The sequence below is a fragment of the Nicotiana tabacum genome, chromosome 20 (genome assembly GCF_000715075.1).
Source record: "Nicotiana tabacum cultivar K326 chromosome 20, ASM71507v2, whole genome shotgun sequence".
NCBI classification, from domain to species: domain Eukaryota; kingdom Viridiplantae; phylum Streptophyta; class Magnoliopsida; order Solanales; family Solanaceae; genus Nicotiana; species Nicotiana tabacum.
Genome location: NC_134099.1, coordinates 15,859,648 through 15,883,819, shown reverse-complemented (window position 1 = coordinate 15,883,819; position 24,172 = coordinate 15,859,648). Strand labels below are relative to the sequence as shown.

Here is a 24,172-nt window from a genome sequence, read left to right as displayed (position 1 = left end):
ATCAATAGAGAAAATTCCGGAAGGAAAGTGCGTGCCAACTCCAAAGATGGCTGCGACATCAGTTATGGTAACTGTAGAAATGTTGAAAAATGGTTTCGTACCGGGAAAGGGTTTAGGTGCATCTCTGCAAGGTATTGTGCAGCCAGTTTCTCTTCCAAAGAATCTAGATACTTTTGGTCTTGGGTTCAAACCTGCCGTTGCAGACGTGAGAAGAGCTAGAAAAATGAAAAAGAAAGCATAGGTATTGCCAAAGCCAATCCCGCGTCTGTCTAGATCAATCGTCAGGCCGGGTATCAGAAAGCAACTGCTGTCAAAGGTCCCTAGACCACTGATTGGTGCCTATGGAGATTTGGAGAAGGGATTTGAAAGGTTATTCGCTGAGGTTAACATGGTTCAGGTTGGGGAAGGGTCCAGCAAGGCAGACGTGCAATTTGTGGGACCACGTGCAAAAGTCAACAACTGGGAAACTACTCCTCTTCCTACCCGGAGGGAGTCTTGGTAGTGGGTTTTGGTTTTCTTTTAGTTGTCTGGATTATTCGAGGGTCTGTAATTCAGATATTATGTTCCGTCCAGTTGGATGTGTTAAAACCTTGTTATCTTTATATTCAATGAAATGCAATTGTTCCTTTTCCTTCATTTCTTCTAATTTTATTTTTGTTTTCTTCTTTGTACAGTTCTTTTTATGCTGATATCAATGACATGACATGCATGAGGAATCTTCAGCCCAGTTTTAAAAGCCAATAATAATACAAGAAATTGAGTGTGATGACGAGTTGGAATTTGAGGATGATGAGGCCTATGAAGAAATTAGTAAAGAACTAAGTCATTTTGAGGAAAAGCCCAAATCTAATTTGAATGACATAGAAGCAGTTAATCTAGGGGACCAAGAAAATATCCGTGAAATTAAAATAAGTGTCCATCTGGAACCCAACTCAGGGAAGAGATAATTAAAGAACTGTTCGAATACAAAGACATTTTTGCATGGTCCTATGACGACATGCTGGGTATGAGCACTGATTTAATGGTTCACAAGTTGCCCATTGACCCGGCATTCCCTCCTGTCAAACAGAAACTAAGAAAATTCAAAACAGATATGAGTGTAAAGGTCAAAGAAGAGGCCACCAAGCAGTTTGATGCGAAAGTTATTCGGGTCACGCGGTATCCCACCTGGTTAGCCAATGTTGTGCCTGTGCCGAAGAAGGATGGCAAGACCAGGGTGTGCGTTGATTATCGCAATCTCAACAAAGCAAGTCCGAAGGATAATTTTCCCCTGCCAAACATCCATATATTGATTAACAATTATGCCAAACATGAGATTGGCTCTTTTGTGGATTGTTACGCAGGTTATCATCAGATCTTAATGGAAGAGGAAGATGCAGAAAAGACGGCATTCATCACACCGTAGGGAACATACTGCTATCGGGTCATGCCATTCAGGTTGAAAAACGTTGGGGCGACTTACATGAGGGCAATGACAACAATATTCCATGATATGATACACCAAGAAATCGAGGTGTACGTGGGTGATGTGATCGTGAAGTCTAGAAAGCAGTCTGACCATGTTAGGGATTTGAAGAAGTTCTTCCGAAGGCTTCGCAGGTACAATCTCAAGCTTAATCCTGCAAACTGTGCTTTTGGGGTGTCGTCTGGCAAGTTGTTGGGGTTCGTAGTCAGCCGCCGGGGTATTGAATTGGACCCATCAAAAATCAAGGCCATCCAGGAATTGCCACCTCCGAAGAACAAGACCGAGGAGATGAGTTTGTTGGGGAGATTGAATTATATTAGCAGGTTCATCGCTCAGCTCACGACAACTTGTGAGCCTATCTTCAAGCTGTTAAAGAAAGACATTGCGGTCAAGTGGATAGATGAATTTCAGGAGGCGTTTGATAAGATAAATAGGTATTTGTCAAATCCACCCGTGTTGGTCCCGCTAGAAACAGGGCGACCTTTGATTCTATATTTGACGGTATTGGACAATTCATTCGGCTATGTATTGGGTCAACATGATATCACTGGCAGGAAGGAGAAGGCCATATATTATCTCAACAAGAAATTCACACCATACGAGGTCAAGTACACTCAGCTCAAGAGGACATGTTGTGGCCTAACCTGGGTGGCGCAGAAGCTGAAACATTACTTGTCATCTTACACTACCTATCTCATATCCCACTTCGATCCATTGAAGTATATCTTTTAGAAGCCTATGCCCACAGGAAGGCTTGCAAAGTGGTAGATCGTACTCACAGAGTTTGACATTGTCTACGTGACTCGAACTGCAATGAAAGCACAGGCCTTGGCAGACCATTTGGCCGAGAACCCGGTTGATGAAGAATATGAACCTTTGAAAACTTATTTCCCTGATGAAGAGGTGATGTACATTGATGAGTTGGAAAAAGTCGAGAAGCCTGGATGGAAACTTTTCTTTGATGGAGCCGCGAACGTGAAGGGCGTGGGAATAGGAGCAGTAATTATTTCTGAAACAGGGCAGCACTACCCTGTTACGGCGTAGCTTTGTTTTTACTGTACCAACAACATGGCTGAGTACGAGGCATGTATTCTAGGTTTGAGGCTAGCTGTGGATATAGGTGTCCAGGAAGTCTTGGTCTTGGGTGACTCGGACCTCTTGGTGTACCAAATTCAGGGAGAATGGGAAACACGGGATTTGAAACTCATACCGTACAGACAGTGCTTGCATTATCTTTGTCAACGATTTCAGTCAATAGAGTTCAGGTATATCCCAAGAATACATAATGAAGTCGCCGATGCTTTGGCCACTCTGGCGTTAATGTTACATTATCCAGATAAGGCTTATATGGACCCTTTGCAGATTCAGGTCCGTGATCAGCATGCTTATTGCAATATGGTGGAAGAAGAACTGGATGGGGAGCCATGGTTCCATGATATCAAAGAATACATTAGGATGGGGGTATATCCGGTACAGGCCAATGGTGATCAGAAAAGAACAATTCGACGATTGGCAAGTGGATTTTTCTTCAGTGGAGGGGTATTGTACAAAAGAACTCCAGATCTGGGATTGCTAAGATGCATAGATGCTAGACAGGCCACAACAATCATGGTTGAGGTACACTCCGGAGTTTGTGGACCGCATATGAGTGGGTACATTCTGACAAAGAAGATTCTCCGAGCAGGTTATTACCGGCTCACTATGGAGCGGGATTGCATCCGTTTTGTGCGTAAATGTCATTAGTGCCAAGTGCATGGAGATTTGATTAATTCTCCACCATCTGAATTACATACAATGTCTGCACCATGGCCTTTTGTCACTTGGGGCATAGATGTCATTGGGCCAATCGAGCCGGCAGCATCGAACGGACACAGGTTTATCCTGGTAGCCATTGATTATTTCACTAAGTGGGTTGAAGCGAAAACGTTCAAATCTGTGACCAAGAAAGTAGTGGTCGACTTTGTGTATTCAAATATCATCTGTCGGTTTGGGATTCCGAAGGTAATCATCACAGACAATGGTGTTAATCTCAACAGTCATCTGATGACAGAGACATATCAGCAGTTTAAGATTATACATCGCAATTCCACCCCATACCACCCTAAGGCGAATGGAGCAGTCGAGGCAGCCAATAAGAATATAAAGAAGATACTTCAAAAAATGGTGGAAGGTTCTAAACAGTGGCATGAAAAGTTGTCGTTTGCATTGCTGGGTTATTGCACTACTGTTCGCACTTCGGTAGGGGCCACTCCTTTTTCGTTGGTGTATGGCACGGAGGCGGTGATACCCGCAGAAATTGAAATACCATCCCTTCGGATTGTCGCTGAGGCAGATATTGATGACGTTGAATGGGTCAAAACCCGCTTGGAACAATTAAGTTTGATTGATAAAAAAAGATTGGCAGCAGTGTGTCACGACCAATTGTACCAACAGAGAATGGCAAAGGAATATAACAAGAAGGTATGTCCACGGAAGTTTGAAGTGGGTCAGATAGTGTTGAGACGTATCTTGCCTCATCAGGCTGAAGCAAAAGGAAATTCGCCGCAAACGGGCAAGGACCATTTGTCGTAACTAGGGTGTTGTCCAATGGCGCGCTATATTTGATAGATGTGGAAGGTAAATGTGTATAAATGGCTATCAATTCCGATGCGGTCAAGAGATCCTATGTATGATTTCTTTGTTTGATTGTACTTGGTTGTATTTGGCATATTTTGAAGACTAAAATGACGAAGGCGTTTTGTTCTGCTATCTAAACACTTGATCTCTCGTCACCCCTTTTGAGCCTTATTTATTTTCATTCTTACCCCTCTTTTAGAATCAGTAGCAAAGTTCATAAACGCAAAGCGCAAAAGATAAGTAAAGAGAAATAAAAAAGAAAAAGAGAAAGAAAGAATGAAAAGAGAAAGAATAGAATGAAAAGAAAAAAAAGAGAACAAAAACAACAAAAAGAAAAAAAGAAAGCAGAAAAGAGAAAGAAAAGAAAGAGAAAAGAGAAAATCACAATAACAAAGTAATTTCTATGACATGAACTACGTTTGACCTGATTGTTGTTAAGGATACATAGGCAGCCTCACGGTTCGGTCCCACCAAAACAAAATCCAAAAGTCCCCATGCAAGAAACTGGGGCAGAAGTTATGGTTGTTGTGAGAAACCCGATTCCGAAAGTTGTAATTTTAACCCATTCGTATTGTTTTGAGCCTTTTATACCCTTTCTTTCTAACCCTGTCCAGAAGCCTACATTATGATCCAAAGAAAGACCTTCGGATTAGTCTTTGAGAAATGCCAAGTCGAGTAGATAAACGTAATTCATGTCAGGGGCAACACTCTGGTTCAAGAAGGAAAAATGAAAATGAGAGAGTCTTATTGGTGAAAACCTTCATAGGTACCGTAAGGTGACGGGAGTTGAGAGAAATAAAAATGAGAGAGTCTTATTGGTGAAAACCCTCAGGGGCACCGTAAGGCGATGGGAGTTGAGAGAAATTAAAATGAGAGAGTCTTATTGGTGAAAACTCTCGCGGGCACCGTAAGGCGAAAGTGAGTTGAGAGATGAACGAATGAAAGAGGTCTGTTGGTGAAAACCTTTCAAGGCACCGCAAGATGAACAAGGTCAAGGTTTGGGTAAAGTAATCAGGTCATGGAAATTCTGGGGAAACAAAGTACGGCAACTGAAAGTGGATTGGTTGGACAGATTGGGCCGATTAGTCCGAAATGCATGTCATGATCATTGGTACTAGCTGTTCCACTCAGATAAGTTTCCTTTTTCTTTTTCCTTTTATAGCAGTTATCTGGTTTTGGATTCTTCTTATCCTTAACCTGCAAAGTCATTGCATTTCATTTTCTTTTGGGTACTTATCTAAAGATGTTTCAGTGACAGTTTTTGTTCAAATCAAGTGAAAGGGATTTCAAAGCTCACTACCAACTTCCAAAATTGCAAAACACGAAGTGGTCAAAGCATACTAAGGATAACATTATGTAAGAGAGAGGTACAAGGAATCACCGAAAGTTTAATCGGTGGAATGGTTTAGTAATATCATGAGAGATGCAAAGGTTCAGATAAAGGGGTTCAGAGGTAAAACAACAGCAGGGGTATAGAACATTCGGTTCGTCAAAGGTCATGGGGTTTGAAAGTCGGTCAGAAAGTTAAAGCGGTTCAGGGCCAGTTCGGGAAAGCCAGTCAGAACAAAACAATGCAGCAGAAAGATCTTCAGCAAGAATGCCATCAGCTAACCACCACTTTAAACTGACAAAATTTTCTTTGATTGAAACAGGGGCAGAAAATTCGTTGGATTCGGAGAAACTCTTCGTGGAGAAAGGCAGTCACCAAACAGGTTTGATTTTTGATTTTCAGGACCCTCCTGGAAAATGGGACCTAGTTTGAAGTTTAGAAATAGCATAATCTAGCATAAATCTATCCCAAAAGAATATAAGTTTGCTTAGAAGTTTGTATGTTCGAGATAGAATTTAATTAGGAGTCTCCAGGACCCTTCTGAATAATGGGACTTAGCTTTAAAATTTCGATTAGATAATGACATTTGGCGTAAACTCTGCTGTAGAGTAGTATGATTCAGACATGAAAGTTGTCACCCTTAAGATAAAATTTGACATTTGATTTTCAGGACCTTCCTGAATAATGGGGAGTAGTTTAAAGATTCTCTTAGATAGCACGATTTAGCAGAAGTCACACCTGTAGAAGATATAACTTAGATTTAAAATTGTCGTTTAGTTAAGAGTTGTCAGGACCCCCTGCATAATGGGACCTAGCTTTCAAATCCTTAGTAATACTTGGTAATATGATTTAGTTTTACAATCACATCTGTCCCCAACCACCAAACTGGGGCAGAAAATTTTCTTTGTTTTTGTCTGTTTTGTTAAAGTCGGGAGCCCGCCTGGAGAGCAGGGAATACATTTCAAGTTGAAGTCAGGAGCCCGCCTAGGGGGCAGGGAATACAGTTCAAATTGAAGTCAGGAGCCCGCCTGGAGAACAAGGGAGTACAATTTAAGTTTTTAGCGTTCAAATTCTTTTTTTATCTATTTTGAAGTCAGGAGCCCGCATGGAGAGTAGGGAATACTTTCAAATGCAGCAGTCAGGAGACCGCCTGGAGAACAAGGGAGTACCATTTAAAGTTCTAGCTTTCAAATTCCTTGTTTCGTCTAAGTTGTAATTAGGAGCCCGCCTGGATAGCATGGGAATACATTCATATTTTGAAGTCAGGAGCCCGCCTGGAGAGCAGGGAATACGTTTCAGGTCAGCAGTCAGGAGCCCGCCTGGAGAGTAGGGAATACATTCAAGCGCAGCAGTCAGGAGCCCGCCTGGAGAACAAGGGAGTACCATTTAAGTTTTAGCTTTCAAATTCTTTGCTTTGTTTATTTTGAAGTCAGGAGCCCGCCTGAAGAGCAAGGAATGCATTTTAAGTCAGCAGTCAGGAGCCCGCTTGGATAGCATGGGAATACATTCACGTTTTGAAGTCAGGAGCCCGCCTGAAGAGCATGTAGTGCATTTTAAGTCAGCAGTCAGGAGTCCGCCTGGATAGCATGGGAATACATATCAAGTTCAGCAGTCAGGCACCCACTTGAAGAAGGGAAAACATCTCAGTTTACAATTCAAGTTGACAACAAACGGATGTCCCTGAGAGCATGGAGAACAACAAGGCAACAAGAAACACAAGAGCAAGTTTGAAGATATAGATAGGAATTTTGTAATCCATAGATCATAGTCTAGTCTAGCTTTTGTTTTGTTTTGACATGGTGTAATAAGGAGGTTCAGTAAGCAGTAGCAGCAACAGTGGAAGCCCAGCTTCATGGTAGTCCCAGCTACCAAACATTCCTGAACTACACTGACCTGATTCCTTTTTAGCCAAGGATATGTAGGCAACCTCAGAAGCAGGGTGCAGTCAACTTTTTCAAAGATGTTTTCCACGGAGTATTCAAACGGGAAAAAATCGCTCGTATCCGCTCACTTGTCTTTGCACAAAAACTCTTCGTGTTTCTGGGCAAAGAGGGGCAGCTATGAGCACGTGATTTTTGCCCTATATGAATTACTCTCATAAATTCAAAACAAAACAATTTCTTTCAGTGTTTGCAATTTTGGAGATTTTCGTGATATTTTCTGGTAATTGTTTGCATTTGTCTGTGTATTTTTATTTTATTTAATTAATGAAAATTGCAAAAAATATGTTGCATTTGCATTTAGGATTTAATTTTACATTTTAGGTTTAATTGACAAATTAGTTATTTTATAAAATGGGAAAAATCATAAAAATAGTTTATTTTGCACTTTTAATTTTTATTTTTATTTTGGTAGTTTTCCTTTAATTTGGTTTTAAATTATTTGTAGTAACAATTATTAGGGTTAATTAATTTAATATGGTAGGATAATTTGGTTTAGGATTTAATTTAGGTTGTAATTTTAATTTTGGAAAAAGAAAAAGATTTTTTAAAAAGAAAAGGAATTGAGAATTAATGGAAAATTGGAAAAAGAATTGAAGAGATAGAATTGGGCTGCCTTCAGTTAAAAGTGCCCAGGCCCAAAGCCATTTTTCCCCGTACCCGTCTAGGCCCAGACCGTCCAACCCGGTCCAAACCCCCCCAGTACCATACGACGCCATTTTCAGCAAGCTTGATCTGGGGCGTTGATATCGCCTGATCCAACGGATCAGAACTGGGGGGTCAATATATATATGTCCGAACGCACCTTACCCCCCCTTATTTCATCGTTCCAACACCCCCGTCTTCAGAGAGCCCAAACCTAACCCTAACGAAACCGCCCCTTTTCTACCACCATCCACCGGTGGCGCCACCTCCAACCACTCCCAAAATAACACCCCATGACCATCAAGAGCCCCTCATTCCAAATTCCCCCTCCGTTTGCCTCGAATCAACCTAGAACGTCTCGAATCTGGTTTTGAAAGAAAACCCTATCGCCGTCCTTGTGCTCTCCGGTGGCGGCGTCGCCTCCGTTCAACCCCAAACTAACACCCCACAACCTCCAGGATCCCCTCATGCCAAATCCACAACTACTCTCCTTTGAATCGGCCCGGAGCTCCGTGAATCTCAAATCAGAGGTCAACCCCAAAAGTTCAAAACCACTCTTTCGTCAATCCTGGTACATGCATGGTCAGAAGGCACCGTTCTTCGAGGTCTGAAGTTCGGATTCAAATGTTCGACCTTATCTTTGTTAGGGCTTTCATCTCCGATGGATTCCGAGTCTAAATCGGTAAGCTCTTTTCTTCTCTTATCTTCTCTTCCTTTTTTGATTGTCTTATTCTCTTCTTACTCCCCTTTTCCTTAGTTTAATCTTCTTATATTAGTCTGGTTGAAACTCGACTAATCTCTCGAGTTTAGATTGGTCTTCCGGTCATTGTCCTTCTCTTCTTCGTGAAAGTTTGTTTTCTGATTTCTTTAGTCTGTTTTGTTAATAGCATGGATAATTCTCCGATCTTGTTTTATGTTTAGCCATCCAAGTTATTTTTTTAAATTAAGTTACTTCAACTGAGTTAAATCCTTGCCTAGTCATCGTTAATTGATCGGTAAGTTAGTAGATTTGCTTTGAAATCATTTCATGTTATCATGGCTTGCAGATTTTTCTTTTTTCAAATAGATAAGTGTTCGTCTGGGCTTTGGTTTGTCTTTGGTCCATTTGGCAAAGAGCATCCCGTCCAAATTGGTTTAGTTTCTTGGGGTAAATTCAGCCGTGAGTTAATTTGACCCATGTCTCATTTGGGGTTTAAGGTAAATAAATAACATGGGTATGGGGGTTAGTTTGGGTAGTCTTAGTGAGGTAATCTACTTGTAACTGTCTGGGAAGCTTCTAGGAAGCTGGGGAGGGGACTACTTTGCAAAATCTGAATTTAAACCAGGGGTGTTTTAGCTAAAATAGAAACTAAAAAGGACTGAATGGCAAAAATGTATCTCCTTGGGTCTGCCCTATTTGCTTGCCTATAAAGGCATCTCTTCCTTGTCGTTCAAGGAAGAATTAGAAGGATTCAATAGCTAAAAATACAGACCCAAGAAACTGGGAAGGGCTAAAAATCTCTGAAAATTATAGACGAAAAATTTAGAAAAGGTATTGTTCCATTGAGTTCTTTGGCTAATTTCTTAAGTTTCCCTGATGATACAACAAATCCTGACTAGTCGACCTCAGAAATGGATTAAAATCAGCTTGGGTTGAAGTTTTCCTAGTCCATTGTTTGGATCGAATTGGTTTCTGGTTGTTTATTTCAACTTCTGGGTTTGAAATTCGATTTTTGGAGCTGATGGTCGATTCTTTTGATCTGCTTTGCTGCTGACCCTTGCTTTTGCTATTGCGTTGCTGATCTTCTTACCTTCTCTTATTTGTGATCTCAGGTACTTATTTAACTCTTCTCAGTGTAAAAACCTTGTGATGTGGAAATCTGGAAGACTTGAAGCATGTTGGCCATTTGTTCTTATTTTAGGAGCTTAATTTTGTCTTTATTTGGAAACTTTAGTTTGTATATATTCATGTTTGTGTGTTGGTCAGTGACAATGCTCCTTGAGGGTGAGTTTGATTTGAAATAGACATGAGGTTAAATTTTGGTCGAATGCTCGGTAACTTGAAAACCAATGATGTATAAATAAACTTTGTCATGACATTTAGTTTCGAATCTGCTTGAAAGCTTAAACATCATGTTCGTGTAGTTGAATCAACGATGAAGTTCTGCATATAACTTTAAGCAGCAATCCGCTTAATTAGATGATTGAATGACTAAAATCAATAGATATAGTAGCCTCTATACATGAGCAATATGATTAACTGTGTTGTTATGAGACTGAAGTTGTTAAATTCCATCTCCTATTGTTAGTAATTGGAATTGGAACTCACGAGTGCTTTCATGATCGGATCATTATTGAGTGTTATCTAACTGGTTAATGATGAGTTAAAACGACTCTCAAGCTTGCTTGTACAGGTACCAGTCCCTTCCTTGGCTTATGTTGAATTCACTGACAGCCTCAAACGGGGTAGGGATTTGATGATTGGTTCTTGACTCAACAACTACAAGGCTCAGAATTTGGGCTCACTTTCAGGCCCAGTTAGAAAGTGTTTTCTTGTATCAAATTGGGTTGGCCCAAGTCCTTTATGTAATGAATTAAGTTTCCCTCACATAAGCATTCCTAGTTAGTTTTAATGGAACCTTTAACTACATTTAGTGTTAATTAATTAAGCCCATCAAATAGATTGGAGGTGAGTCATAATTAGATAACTCATAACTCATGGCCCTTCAAGCTATAGTTTGAATATCCTCTTAAAAATGGAATCGAGGCGCGCCGCGCCAAGTAAAATGACAAATCACGTGGCCCTCTTTAATTATGTCTTTAAAAACATTTAGAATTTGAGGCATGCCATTTAGTAAGTTTCCATGGCCCTCGCATAGTTAAAAATGCGTAGTTGCTTTAGGTGCGATATTTTAATAAAATTACTTTTCCTAAATTCGGGTGCACATTTATGTGACCCAAATCCAAATCCCAACGATGTTAAAATATGTTACAAATCCATGGGTGCATTTATGTGACATTGTTCAAGACGTGTTTTAATAACGTTGTAGTCTTCTTTAAATAATAAAATGAAGCGGTTAAAGGGTCAGAATTTGCACATAGGTTTAAAACTTGTTTAAAATCAAATAATTAAGCTGAATATAACAATTGAGAGACCGTTCTAGAACCACGGAACTCGGGAATGCCTAACACCTTCTCCCGGGTTAACAGAATTCCTTACCCGGATTTCTGTGTTCACGGACTGTAATACAGAGTCAATTTTTTCCTCGATTCGGGATTTGAACCGGTGACTTGGGAAACCATAAGTTATCCCAAGTGGTGACTCTGAATCTTTTAGCAATAAATCCCGTTTCGATTGTCGTTTAATTGGAAAAACTCCCATTATACCCTTCCGGGGGGTGTAAGTAAAAAGGAGGTGTGACACTACCTAATAAATTTCTACCCTAATTCTCGACCTTCACACCCTCCTATCAAGGGTCATGTCCTCGGTAAGCTGAAGCCGCATCATGTCCTGTCTGATCATCTCTCACAAATGTTTCTTTCTCCGCCTACGCTCACGTCCACCAAAACCAGCCTCTCATACCTCCTTACTTGGGAATCTAAGCTTCTCCTTGTTCACATGCATGAACCATTTAAGTCTCACTTCCTATATCTTGTTCTCTATGGGGGCCACACCCACCTTTATCCGGATATCATCATTCTTAATCTTATCCAACCTAGTATACTCGCACATCCATCTCAATATCCTCCTGTATGCTACTTTCATCTTCTGGATATGAGAGTTCCTGACCGACACACACTCTATCCCATACAACATAGTCGGTTTAACCATCACCACTCTGTAAAACTTACCTTGTAGTTTTGGTGGCACATTCTTGTCACACAAGACGTTGAATGCTAACCTCCTTTTCATCCACTCCACCCCTATACGATGTGTGGCATCCTTGTTAATCTCCCAATTTTCTTGGACAATAAAGGAAGATACTTGTAACTTTGTCTCTTGGGGATGACCTGCGAATCAAGCTTCACATTCATATATGCACCCCTGATCACACCCAACTATGCCTTATAAAAAGGACACGCGGACGTTGCAAATATAATCTGAGTATTTCGCCCAGAGTCGAACCCACAAGGAATTAACCTATCAATTACTCTTGTCAGACTCACTAAATTCTACGTAATCAACTTCCCAAATGTTATGAATAACAATTAAGGATATTTCTACTAACTATGAATGACTGCAATTAAGTAAACAAAGACTGACTATGATTAAGTTGTAAACAATTAAGAGAAGGATCTAAGGTTATGATTTCCCCTATTGATGGAATCCCTTCCGGTTATGCTTCACATAGATTCGCCTAATCGTCTATATCAATCATGAGCACTCTTATTACCGTAAATCTCTCCCGAGTAATCACGACAATTTACTAAACGCACTCTCCCGAGTTACGCTAGCTGGCTTTTGATACAGCTCACTTCAGATCGCACCCAAGGCTTTGTTATCCCTAATCCCGCCTTTAAACCCTCGGTTATTGATCCCTCATATACTCTGGGAGTGGTGTTGTTCAACAATTACCTAAATATGCACTCTCTCCCGAGTTATGCATACTAAATAGGCACAGCTAATTGAGAGCTCTTCAATTAACTACAATAAGAACGTAGTTGAACAAATAGAGATTATACTACGGCTCAATTATATAAAAACATAACAAGAATTTATCCTACAATAGGTTCCATCAAAAGATTAGACTAAATATTTAGCTACTCATAATCGTGTTTATAATTTTCCAAATAAATTGCATAATTAAATTACAAAGCAAAGATGAAGGAATGAAGAATTTGATGCCAATATCCTCCGGAAATTGCTCGAAATGTTTTCTCCATTCCACAATAGCCTCCCTAGGTCTAAGATATGTCAAAAGTATTCAAAAGGGTATTTTTACATTAATTTATACCAAGTAGAGTCGGGCCCAAGCGAAAACACCCTTTCCTGCGCGAACTAGGACTTAGCTCTGTAAAAATTGAACAGTCGCACTGCAGGCTGCGCCGCACCGTGTGACGCGTTAGTGCATTTTATTTGCAGCATCTTATTTTCGAGTCATGCACCATTTTACACTGCTGCGCCGCACCTTGCGGTGCCCCATGCGTTGCAACAGTGCAATTTTCTCAGAGTGAACTTAATTTGTCCTCTTTTAACATCCAGACTTGGTACACGACCCCCGAACACGATCCAGGCTTAATGTATTGGGCTTTTATTCAGACTTCAAAACTCCAAATTGATCAATTTAACTCCAAATTAACTTTTGAGCTCCAGATCACTTCCTGCAAGGCATAAAACATGTACTAAGTGTAATTCACTATCATTTGAGCTCAAACACACGTAAAAATGCAATCATTGGATTGTAATACCACGGCTAAAACACAAGTTTCTAGCCTAAGTTCAACCCCCATCACGTCGCTGAACTTGCACTCCAAGTTCTATCTCAGTCATTCTCAATTTGAAATCTTTAAACTCTAGGGTTTGTCACCAAACATCCAGCTTGTCTTTACTACCGACTCGTGTCTTATCAATTTGTACCATATTATTTGCAAATAACACAAACCATGGTACCTCACCTTGATTATGGTGCGTCCATCACCAAGGCAAATAGAAATAGGCTGAGGGTAGATCCTTGGTGTAACCCCATCATAATTGAAAAATGATCCGAGTCTTCCCCCATTGTCCTCACCTGAGTCTTAGCTCTATCATAAATGTCTTAAATTACCCTAGTGTATGATATAAGGACACCTTTAGCCTCCAAACATATCCAAAGAACCTCTCTTGAGACCTTATCGTATGCTTTCTCCAGGTCTATAAACATCATATGCAAATCCTTCTTCCTTTTCTTGTACTGTACTACTAACCTCCTAACAAGGTCGATGACTTCTATAATCAAACGTCTCAGCATGAATCCAAATGGGTTCTCGTATATGGACATAGTCCTCCTTACCCTCACTTTCACCCCTCCCCCAAACATTCATAGTATGACTAAGAAACTTGATATCCGGATGGTTGTTACAACTTTGGATATTACCTTTATTTTTGTACAACGGGATCATCATACTCCACCTTCATTCTTCGGGCACCTTCTTCGTCCTAAAATTATGTTAAACAACTCAGTTTCTCACTCCAAGACTGCGGTACTCATGTGACTCCAGAATCCCCTTGAGATTTTATCTCGCTCGATCGCTCTACCCCTGCTCAGCTTACACATAGCCCCACGACTTCCTCAATATTTATGTGCCTACAATACCTAAAATCTCGATGACCCTGGGAGTGCTCCAAATAACCCAGCATAATGTTCCTGCCCCTTTTGCATTCAGGAGTATATGGAAATAAGTTTGCCATCTTCGTTTAGTCTGTCCTCATCTTTGATGCACCTTACTTGCTCTAGATCGCGAGCTTTCCTTTCTCTCACCGTGACCAGCCTGAGTAGCTTCTTGTCCCCGCATGTGTCCCTATTTCTTCATACATATGACCAAATACTGCAGTCTTAGCCTTCGTGACCGCTAACTTTGCCTCCGTCTTAGTCTTATTATACCTTTTTTGTTCGTCCTCTTCTACTCCTCGTCTGTGTTCTCCACTAACTTTAAATACGCCCCTTTTTTTGCTTCTACTTTTTCTTGGACTTCTTTATTTCACTGCCAATCCCCTTTTTGACTGCCAAAGTAACTCTTCGAGACCTCTAACACCTCACTCGTAGCCTTCCTAATACAGTTCTCCGCCATTGTCCACATACTACTCGCGTCTCCACTACTCCTTCAGGCCCCCATAGCCAGCAACTTCTTACCCAACTCTTGAGCTTTGCTCTTAGGAGTTGAGATAAAAGTAGCAGAAATGAGGGTGTTGAAATGTATGTAACTCTTTTAATTAATAACAATAATCAAGATGTGATTAATGTGCAAGTAATAACCCTAATTTATCCAAGATCAAGTAAGGCACGCGTAGAAATAACAGGTGACAAACATATGCCTAATATGTCCTAGTTCTCTAGGTCAAAAACATTAATGAAGTAATAAAGTTCTTAGATGATGACTATTTAATTAAGTAAATGAAAGTATACTCACTCTAACATTAACTTTGGGCTATAATGACCACACACTTCAATAGTAACAAGGAAACATATAGTTGGAAGTTTCTTGTATGCATAAACACTAAGACATCTATATGCATACTAATACTATATATAATATGTCAAGAAGATATATTTAGGACAAAACAACGACCATCTGAAGTTTACATCAAACTAATGCAGGGGCGGTCCGACGAATTTTGTTGTCTAAAGCCAAATTTTACGAGGGACTTTATTTTTTTTTAATTATTATTTTTTTAGTTTGAAGTCCATTTTTCTATTTTTCATATACAAAGTTATTATTAGTTTTTTTATAATCAATTTTTTTCTAATAATTCTTTCTGAATTGACAATACAATTAATCAATTTAACCTCTCTTCAGATATTATTGAGCATAGTTAAGATTTTATCAATTTTAATTTCAAAAAACTTCTTTTTGCTGAAGTAACGGTAACATGAATTATTAACATTATTCTATAAGCAATATAAGCACTTGGAAAAGAATCAAATCTTTTTATTTGATTGAGTATATCAATTAAACTGTTATCTTCTAATTGTACTATTTTTTTTAACACTTTTAATTTAAAAAATAAATATAAACCATCAATATCAGATTGATTATTATCCTTCAAGGAACACTCAAGATTAAGACAGTATTTTTATAAATTTTCATCATCTAGTGATCTCAGTGTTTTACGTTAAATAGAAAACAAAAAAATATTTTCATATGCTTCGAATTGTTTAAATCTATTTTGAATTGAAAAAAATAGTCTTGTCTACTATGTATAAAAAACAATTTACTCTAAAGTATTCTTCGAGAGATTTTGAGATTTGAATATCAATATTCTTGGTAAATTATTTGTTTCTATATATCACACGTTTCTTATGAAGTTTAGGTTTGATTTTCATTTCAGATGCAGTTTCCTTGGTAGAAATCATACTAATTGCAAATCCTTTTACCCTTTAAGCTTTTAAGACCATAAGTTTTAAAAGCCTTTTTTTTTCTTAAACTCTGTGGTGAGTCAAACAACCTCATCTAAATTGAAACATATATAGTATATAATATATTAAGTGTAAGAAAAAATGCCCCCCACCCCACCCCCACAAATGTGAGGTCTAAAACAGTTGTTTTACCTGCTTTAGGGTAGGGCCGCCCCTGAACTAATGTATGCTGACATTGATAATTCATTGTAAACACCGGGTGCATGTACAATTTTGCCGTGGTAGACTATAAACCCTGTACATAGGGTATCTATCTATCAACCATTGAGAATTATAACTGCGTTTGGCACTGAAAAGAACGTGAATATTGAAGAAACAGTTGCAGAGAACAGGACTTGTGCCTATATAAATCACAAAATGAGAAATTTAAAGTCAAAATATTTCTAAATAAGTACATGATATTCTTTTTGAGACAGACTAAAAAGAAAAGTATGACATATAAATTGTGACATGAGAAATAGTATATCGTATCATCTAATACGCACAATCACCCTACATGACTAACGCTCTAAAAGGAAAAACTTTCAATAGTAATTTGGCGAAGACCTATCTTAGTAGGAGCGTTTAGTCTTTTGATTATAGTAACAATCGCGAGAGAGCATAGTGCATATCTCGAGATACCATAGTTTTTTGTTAGTCTATTTATAGTTGCGACTGTTGTTATATATATACATCTGATTCAATGTCTTATTGTTCTGTAACTTGCCTTTCTAGTATGTCCAAGACAGTGGAGAAATACCACAAATATAATTATGCTGCAGTGGAAGGAAGCAGAGGCGGATCCAGGATTTTAAGTTTATGGGTTCCTGTCGCAATTTTAAATTAATATACAATAATAACTGGGTTCACAAATAGATATTTATAGATATTTAATAAATTTTTTAACAAAAATACAGGATCTACGCAAAAGTTACTGGGTTCCCGGGAACCCGTATACTATATGCTAGATCCGCCCCCGGAAGGAAGCCAACCTTCAACAGATTCACAGGTTCGTTCTTCTTCCTCGAGCATGATAATTGCTCAAATTAAAGTTTGCTGAAAATTTTGGAAATAGTTCAGTTTTTCACCTGGAAATAGTTAGTAAAAGTTAATTTTGATTAATAACTTTGAGCAAATTGATTTGCTTGCTATGCTTTTGTGAAAACAGAACACGTACCAGGAGTATTTGAAACTTAAAACAAGAGTGGGATGTTACAACAATCTCAAAGGTGAGTTAAATACTGAGTAGATCAAGAATATAACTTTTAACTCTAGAGCACTACATTCTCTATTTAAAAGAAAGGCAGCCGGTCCACTAAGCTCCTATTATATATGGGGTCCAAAAAATGTTCTGACCATATTTTCTTTTCTATTGTACGTAATTTTATCTTGGATTTCTGCAAGAGACTATTTTCATAGCTTAAACTTAAGACCTAGCTCCTGGTCACATTGTAGCAACTATGGTGCATTCTCCATATATTTTTTTCATTTATCGTATAATATCTAAGTTGCTCCAACACGGCAGTTTAGGTGCCGCACCCATGTCGACATGACACTAGTATGGGTGTGGGCATGGAATCCGTACTGGATCTGGTCAAACAATTTTGGATACTTTAACCACGATAGACGGAAAAATTCGAGCCGAGATACAATTTGATTTCCGAAATCAGAACCCAAACTAAGGAAGAAAATAACATAGCTTATCTAGGAAATCAATCTTTTACTTATCTACAACTTGAGAATAAAAAAGAACTCTACACTTTACAAACTATACGTAATTATTCTCCAAAATTTCTCATAATTTTGAGATATTATCTTTTTGAATTATTTTTAGCCGGATCCGTGCATCCGTATCCGTTCCGTATCTCTGAATCTTAGAATTTACATCTCAAAGGATCCGACTTCCAGATCTGCACCCGTGTCCGAGCAACTTAGGATAATGTATGACCGTTTAACTTTTTCATATTCGTTAGGCATATTCTTGGAGAAGATTTGGGACAATTGAACACAAAAGATCTGGAACAGCTTGAACGACAAGTGGATTCATCATTGAGGCAAATAAGGTCAACTAGGGTACGTACTATGTACTTCAAATGGTATTTACAAACAATATTTTTGGCTCTTTTTACCAGGATATTACCATATTCAAAAGGGAAGAATAGCTGTTTAATTATCCAATTATAAGGTCTTAAGGTCCCTTTTTAAACTTGTTTTCAGACACAACAGATGATTGAGGAACTTACTGAACTTCAACAAAAGGTACATATAGTATACTCATATATAAGAAATCATGATGATATTACTATTTGCTCAACTGTGTAGGAAATATGACATTTCCTATTTGCTTCTTGTACAGGAAGAATCTCTTACTGAAATGAACAAATCTTTGAGGATGAAGGTAACAATATATACTGACTAAACTTTTAGTTCTCGTTTAGCCATAGATTTTGGCTTCGTTTTTTCAAAAAATATTTGAAAACATTGTTTGTTTATGAAATATGATCATGTTTTGAGATAAAAGATAATAACGGGGACTTTTATAGACCGAAAGGTTAACGATGGTAAATGTAAGACAAATCGCATAAAAAAGAGGCTGATCACATGAGGTTGTTTCCACGGCTTAAACCCTGATCACCTAATCACATGACAACAACTTTACCAGTTACACCAAGGCTCCCCATGCAAGACACAAAAAAAAATGGTAGACACTACTAGAAATCCGGTAATTACCGACCAAAAATAAACAACCAACTTTGATCGGTTATGGCCAATTACCGACCAAAACGCGGCCAAATACGCTTGGTCGTTATTTTGATGGTCGGTATATTAAAATGACCATCTGAAGAATTTTAATGACTTACCGGCCAACTTTCGTCGGAAACATATTTTAAAAGTTGGTCGGTGTATGCAATTTATGTTTTTTTAATTAATTATTAAATTTAAAAAGATACCGACCAATGTTGGTCGGTAAAAGAAAATATATATTTTTTAAAAAAAATTAAAATTTAACAATACCGACCAAAGTTGGTCAGTAATGATGAATTCTGGAAATTCCTTGTTCATTAACCGACCAACTTTGGTCGGTAATTGTCAATTTTTTTTTAATGAATACCGACCAACTTTGGTCGGTAATTTGCAGTAAATTTTTTTATTATTAAAAAACCAACCAACTTTAGTCGGTTTTCTAGGTATAATTTTGGTAGAAAATGCCTGTTTTGGTAGCTACACCATCTGCCAGCATATACCAATACAACAGCAGAACAACAACAACACAACAACAACAACAACAACAACAAATTAAAGTTCAATTGAACATAAAAATTCAAAACCAAGTTAAAACTAATTACAACAAGTTCAAAACTGGTTCTATTTGTCTAGTTCAAAGTATATAAAAGTCAAGGGGTGTTTTGTACAACATCATTATCACCGTCTGATGAACCTTCATCTACAAGACGGTATAGAGAAGGGTCTTGTGGAGGACGGGAAGAACGACCACAAGGAGGACGGGAGGAACGATCACGAGCAGGAAGGGAGAAACGATCACGTGGCGATGACTCACGAGACCGGGGCAACGAAAAAGCTCCAGTAGATAGGAGAGTTCTGATCTGAGCTTGCAAGCCAATGAATTGAGCATCTCTAACTTTTTCTCTTTCCTTGGCCGCTTCTAGCTCGGATGTGAGCTTTGTCATAGTCTCCCGCATAGCGGAGAGGCTCTCTCCATTAAGTTGCTTGCCTTGCGAGGAAGTCCTTATTCCTTGCATCCACACTTATAGCGGTGGAACTTTTTAGTAGGAAGACCGTATACCTTCCTCCATTTTGGACCGCCAACAGACTCCAACCATATTCTTTCAGCATCCTTGTCCGAAGGTTTGGTTGGCTCGCCCGATTCACCAGCTGGATGACTGCGAATGAATTCCTCCACGTTACTTTGGTAGCGACCCTATATGAAAATTTAAATTGAACTAGTATTTCAAAATTTATATAAAAGTAAATTATAATACTTAAAGAAAAGTGAAAGCTTACATATGCAGTCGAGGCCCGGTCCTCGACCCACCAACTTTGGTCGAGTTCTTTTAGGGATAGACTTGTGAAGATCCTAATTAGTATATATAATTTATCATCAAATATATCTATTTGTAAATTGATTTATCGACTTATAACTTACTTACTTGCTCTGCATTTTCAAAGTTAAATATTAGATGGAAATATCATAAATATAAATTATTAAACTGATCAAAAGAATATTTATACCTTAACCTAATTGAAAATTTGCTCCTTCCGCGAGAATGGAAAATCAGTCCAAGTCGCATAAGGGCCATCATATGTTAGTGTATTCATTATTTGTATTACAAAATAAAGTGTTAACATATTACATTTATATTATTTAGATAGTAAATATTAATGTTATTCAAAAGTTTTACCATGTTTGACCTAATAACCGACCAACCTTGGTCGGTTATTTTCTACGAAATAACATATACCGACCAAAGTTGGTCGGTAAAATCTTCCCCTGCATTAACCGACCAACGTTGGTCGGTAAATTTAAATAAAATTTCTTTAAATTTTATAAAATATTTAAAATAAAAATATAACTATTAAAATTTTAAAAATTGGGTCCACATTACTGACCAAAGTTGGTTGGTAATGTGAAAGTTTCTTTGACTAAGCAAGTTTGACCAGCTCGGTACAACTTGTTGACCAATTTACCAACCAACTTTGGTCGGTATTGTTTTTAAAATAAATGTAAAATATTTTTTTCCTAGTTTCCGTCCAAGCTAGACGGTTTTTGGTCGCTTTTGTTTTTTACCGACCAACGTTGATCGGAAAAATTTGGTCGTTTTTTTCCGTATTTCTAGTAGTGAGAAAGATAACTTCTTCTTTTTAACTACATTGGTTTGTCTATTTAACTTCTAATTGCAGTTGGAAGAACTTGGTGTTGCCCTTCAAACATCATGGCAATATGGGGAGCAAAGTTTACAGTATAGAGAGCAGCAGCCTGGTGGATTCTTTCACCCTGTGGATTGCAATAATACAATGCCTCTCAGGTCGTCTTGAGAATCTTCTCTGTCTCTCTCTATATATGCATACACACATAAGCTCTCTTTTTTCTAATCTCATAGACGTATTAACTCTCTTTGTTCCGATTCATGTGACATAAACTCGGCACGCGCGTAATTTAAATATGGCATAACATTTAAGTGGTGTCTATGTTATATATATCCAAATATGACAACTTTTTTTTTAATGAGCTAATAAGAAAATATTATCAGGTGTAATTAACTAGAACACTAGAAATATATACTAGAAATATTATCACATGGCAAACGAGGAAGGGCGGTGGAGAAGGTGAAATCTTAACCGCAAAAGTTTTAATTTGCCCCACTTACATGTTTGTTTGTTCTTAACCCGCCCCGCGATGCTCCGTTTAAGTTCTTTTTTTTTTTTTTAACGTCCAACATTTCAAGAAATTGGTCTAAAATATTGAAACCTGTAAATTTTCATTTAATCCGCCCTATGCCTTGTCGGTGATTTCTATGTTATGCAATGGCGATGCCTAAGGGCATATCGGTTGAAGTGGATTATTCTTTTGATTAATCAAAACTGTTTCCCAAACTGTACAAGCTTATTCTTTCAAAGCATACGGCTTGATTTTGATTTTAAAGAAATATTTAATTAGCCCACCCTACTCTATTGCCATCTCTAGTAGTAGATAATTTGAGTTTCAGAGCTTGCTTATATTCTGGATTCGCCTCTGATTTTATAAGCTAAATCTATCAGGTTACAGGTACAATACTGTGAACCAGAAGATGCAGAACCATCAACACAGCATGCTACTGAAGTTGTACCTGGATATCAGTTTGATATTGGAGGGACCTGATTATAGCATAAAGGATTGGGAAGCAAAGTTGATGAATGTTAGAGAAAAAAAGAAACTAATAAAATGATGCATATCTCTCTTACATAGAAATAGAGTTTCACTATTACTGCTTGAAATATTTACTTAGCGATCGAACTCTTGATTATATATATGCAGAACAATATGACATACAATTAAATGGTTATCTTGTTATATGTTTGTTCTGATTTTCTTATCATATTTTATTTTTTATCTCTTAAAGGAAGGCGACATATTTGTCATAATTGATTTTACTTTTTACGAAAAGGAAAATATTATTCTTTCGGATTTGACTTGTTTTATTTATTTTTTTGGGTCAAAAAAGCTTTGGACTTCTATAAATTGAGGATCGTTCCTTTTTATTTACTAGCACCCACAATGTACTTCTTAGAGGATTTGAGAGTCTTATTTATGGGGAGAATTTGTGAGACAAGTATTATTAAACTTAACGTCATTTCTTAAAGTGTGATAAAAATACATATTAAAATATTAGTATGTGATAAGAACTACTAATAAATGTGATAAGAATTGATAAATGTAACTCACTAGTTCTTATTTTTCATCATTTCTTAAAGTGAAAAAAAATAAATTTTAAAATATTCAAAAGATGTTAAGTGGGCATTTGGACATAAGAATTGTAAAATTCCAAAATAGGGGAAAAATTTCAAGTAAAAATGGTATTTGAAATTTAGAGTTGTGTTTGGACATGAATATAATTTTGGGTTGTTTTTGAAGTTTTGTGAGTGAGTTGAATGAAAATTTTGAAAAACAGCTTTTTGGAGTTTTTCAAATTTTTGAAAATTTTCAAAATGCATCTTCAAGTGAAAATTGAAAAATTTATGAACACACGCTGATTTCGGAAAAATATATGGGTGAAATTTAAGAATAGCCAGATTTATAAGTAATAATTGAAAAATAGTCACAGTTTCAAAAGTAGTCGAAATTTAGCCATTTTTCATGTAAAGGTAAATCTGAACGAAAAAACAATTCAAAATCCAGAAAATATTCCAACATAATACACTGGAGTTCGAATTTTTTACATGCGAACTTCCATCATTGTAAGCACGTAATTTTTGACCCGCACAAATTTTAAAGTTAATTTTAGTATTTTAATATTTTTAAAATATTTACTTGACTTTATTTTAATATAATTTTAATCTTTTTACTTTTAGTCCTAAGACATAAAAAAATAGTTTTATTTATCGTGTTTATCGCTTTTCTATATTTTTATCTTTAGTTTAAGATCAATTATATTTTTATTCATGGTATCTTAATTTTATCATGACTTTAGCCTATTTTCTTTACTTTTTACTTTATTGTTATAACATTTAAAAATACAAAAAAAGTAGTTTCATTTTAAAATTTTGTTTCTTTACTTAACTAAGTTTAATTAATATTTTGGTGGGATTTTTGAGTTTGTCTTTGTCCAACAAGAAAATTTGTAGGCCCAAAGGTGCGAACTTCCATCGTAATATACTGGAGTTCCAGCAATATATTGGTCCAGCGTAATATGCTACAAGGTCATACATAGATGCTCCAATCTCGAGTATATTATGCTGAAACTTTCTATGTGCTGGAGTTCCAACATAATATGCTGAAAGTTCATACATAGGTGCACCAATCTTCAGTATATTATGCTGGAACTTTCTGTGTTGCAATAAAATGGTGACTATTTTTCAATGACTTTATAAATACTGGCTATTTCTTAATTGTCAGTCCAAAAATATTCTAGCCCGTACTAGTTGTCTTGCTTCAAAACTCATTAATTAAATATATCCTTTACCTAAATGTGCAGAACTAAATAATTAATTAAAAGTACAGTAAACAAATAAATTTAACAATTTGTTGTGAGACTACACATTCCACTAATTGTATTTTTAAAAAATCTAGTATCAACAGCAGTGATAAAACAATTTAAAGAAAAGTTAATAAAGCCGCATCATAAAAATACAATTTTTTTTTAAAGAAAAGTGCTATATGGGATAACTTATCCTACCATTTTAGTGTAAAAGTTATCTCTGAATTAGCTAATACATCCAAACCAAACATAGTATAAAGTTAATCTCACACTTTTTCTCGAATTATTATCCTTATCCCATTTACCAAATGATTCGTTAGTAGTTAGGGGGCATGATTGTGAGTCCTTCACTTTTAATTTTTTGATTTAGAATCTTTAAATTATTTTTTTAAATGTTGTATTCTACTAGT

General features: G+C 37.2%; 1 protein-coding gene across 1 annotated transcript; it reads left to right on the top strand.

Moving 5' to 3' along the window:
• Positions 1–46: 46 nt before the first annotated feature.
• On the top strand, positions 47–21,946 carry LOC107759205 (MADS-box protein 04g005320-like). Its single transcript, XM_075240054.1, has 8 exons — positions 47–131; positions 16,986–17,077; positions 17,237–17,301; positions 18,042–18,141; positions 18,286–18,327; positions 18,425–18,466; positions 20,989–21,113; positions 21,847–21,946. Exons 1-8 carry the CDS (start codon positions 47–49, stop codon positions 21,944–21,946), a joined length of 651 nt encoding a protein of 216 aa, XP_075096155.1.
• The last annotated feature ends 2,226 nt before the right edge of the window (positions 21,947–24,172 follow it).

Coding starts and splice junctions, on each gene's coding strand:
- LOC107759205 (XM_075240054.1), top strand. CDS start 47: ATGGCTGCGACATCAGTTATGGTAACTGTAGAAATGTTGAAAAATGGT. Junction 17,078..17,236: donor AACCTTCAACAGATTCACAG/GTTCGTTCTTCT, acceptor TTGTGAAAACAG/AACACGTACCAGGAGTATTT. Junction 21,114..21,846: donor AATAATACAATGCCTCTCAG/GTCGTCTTGAGA, acceptor TAAATCTATCAG/GTTACAGGTACAATACTGTG.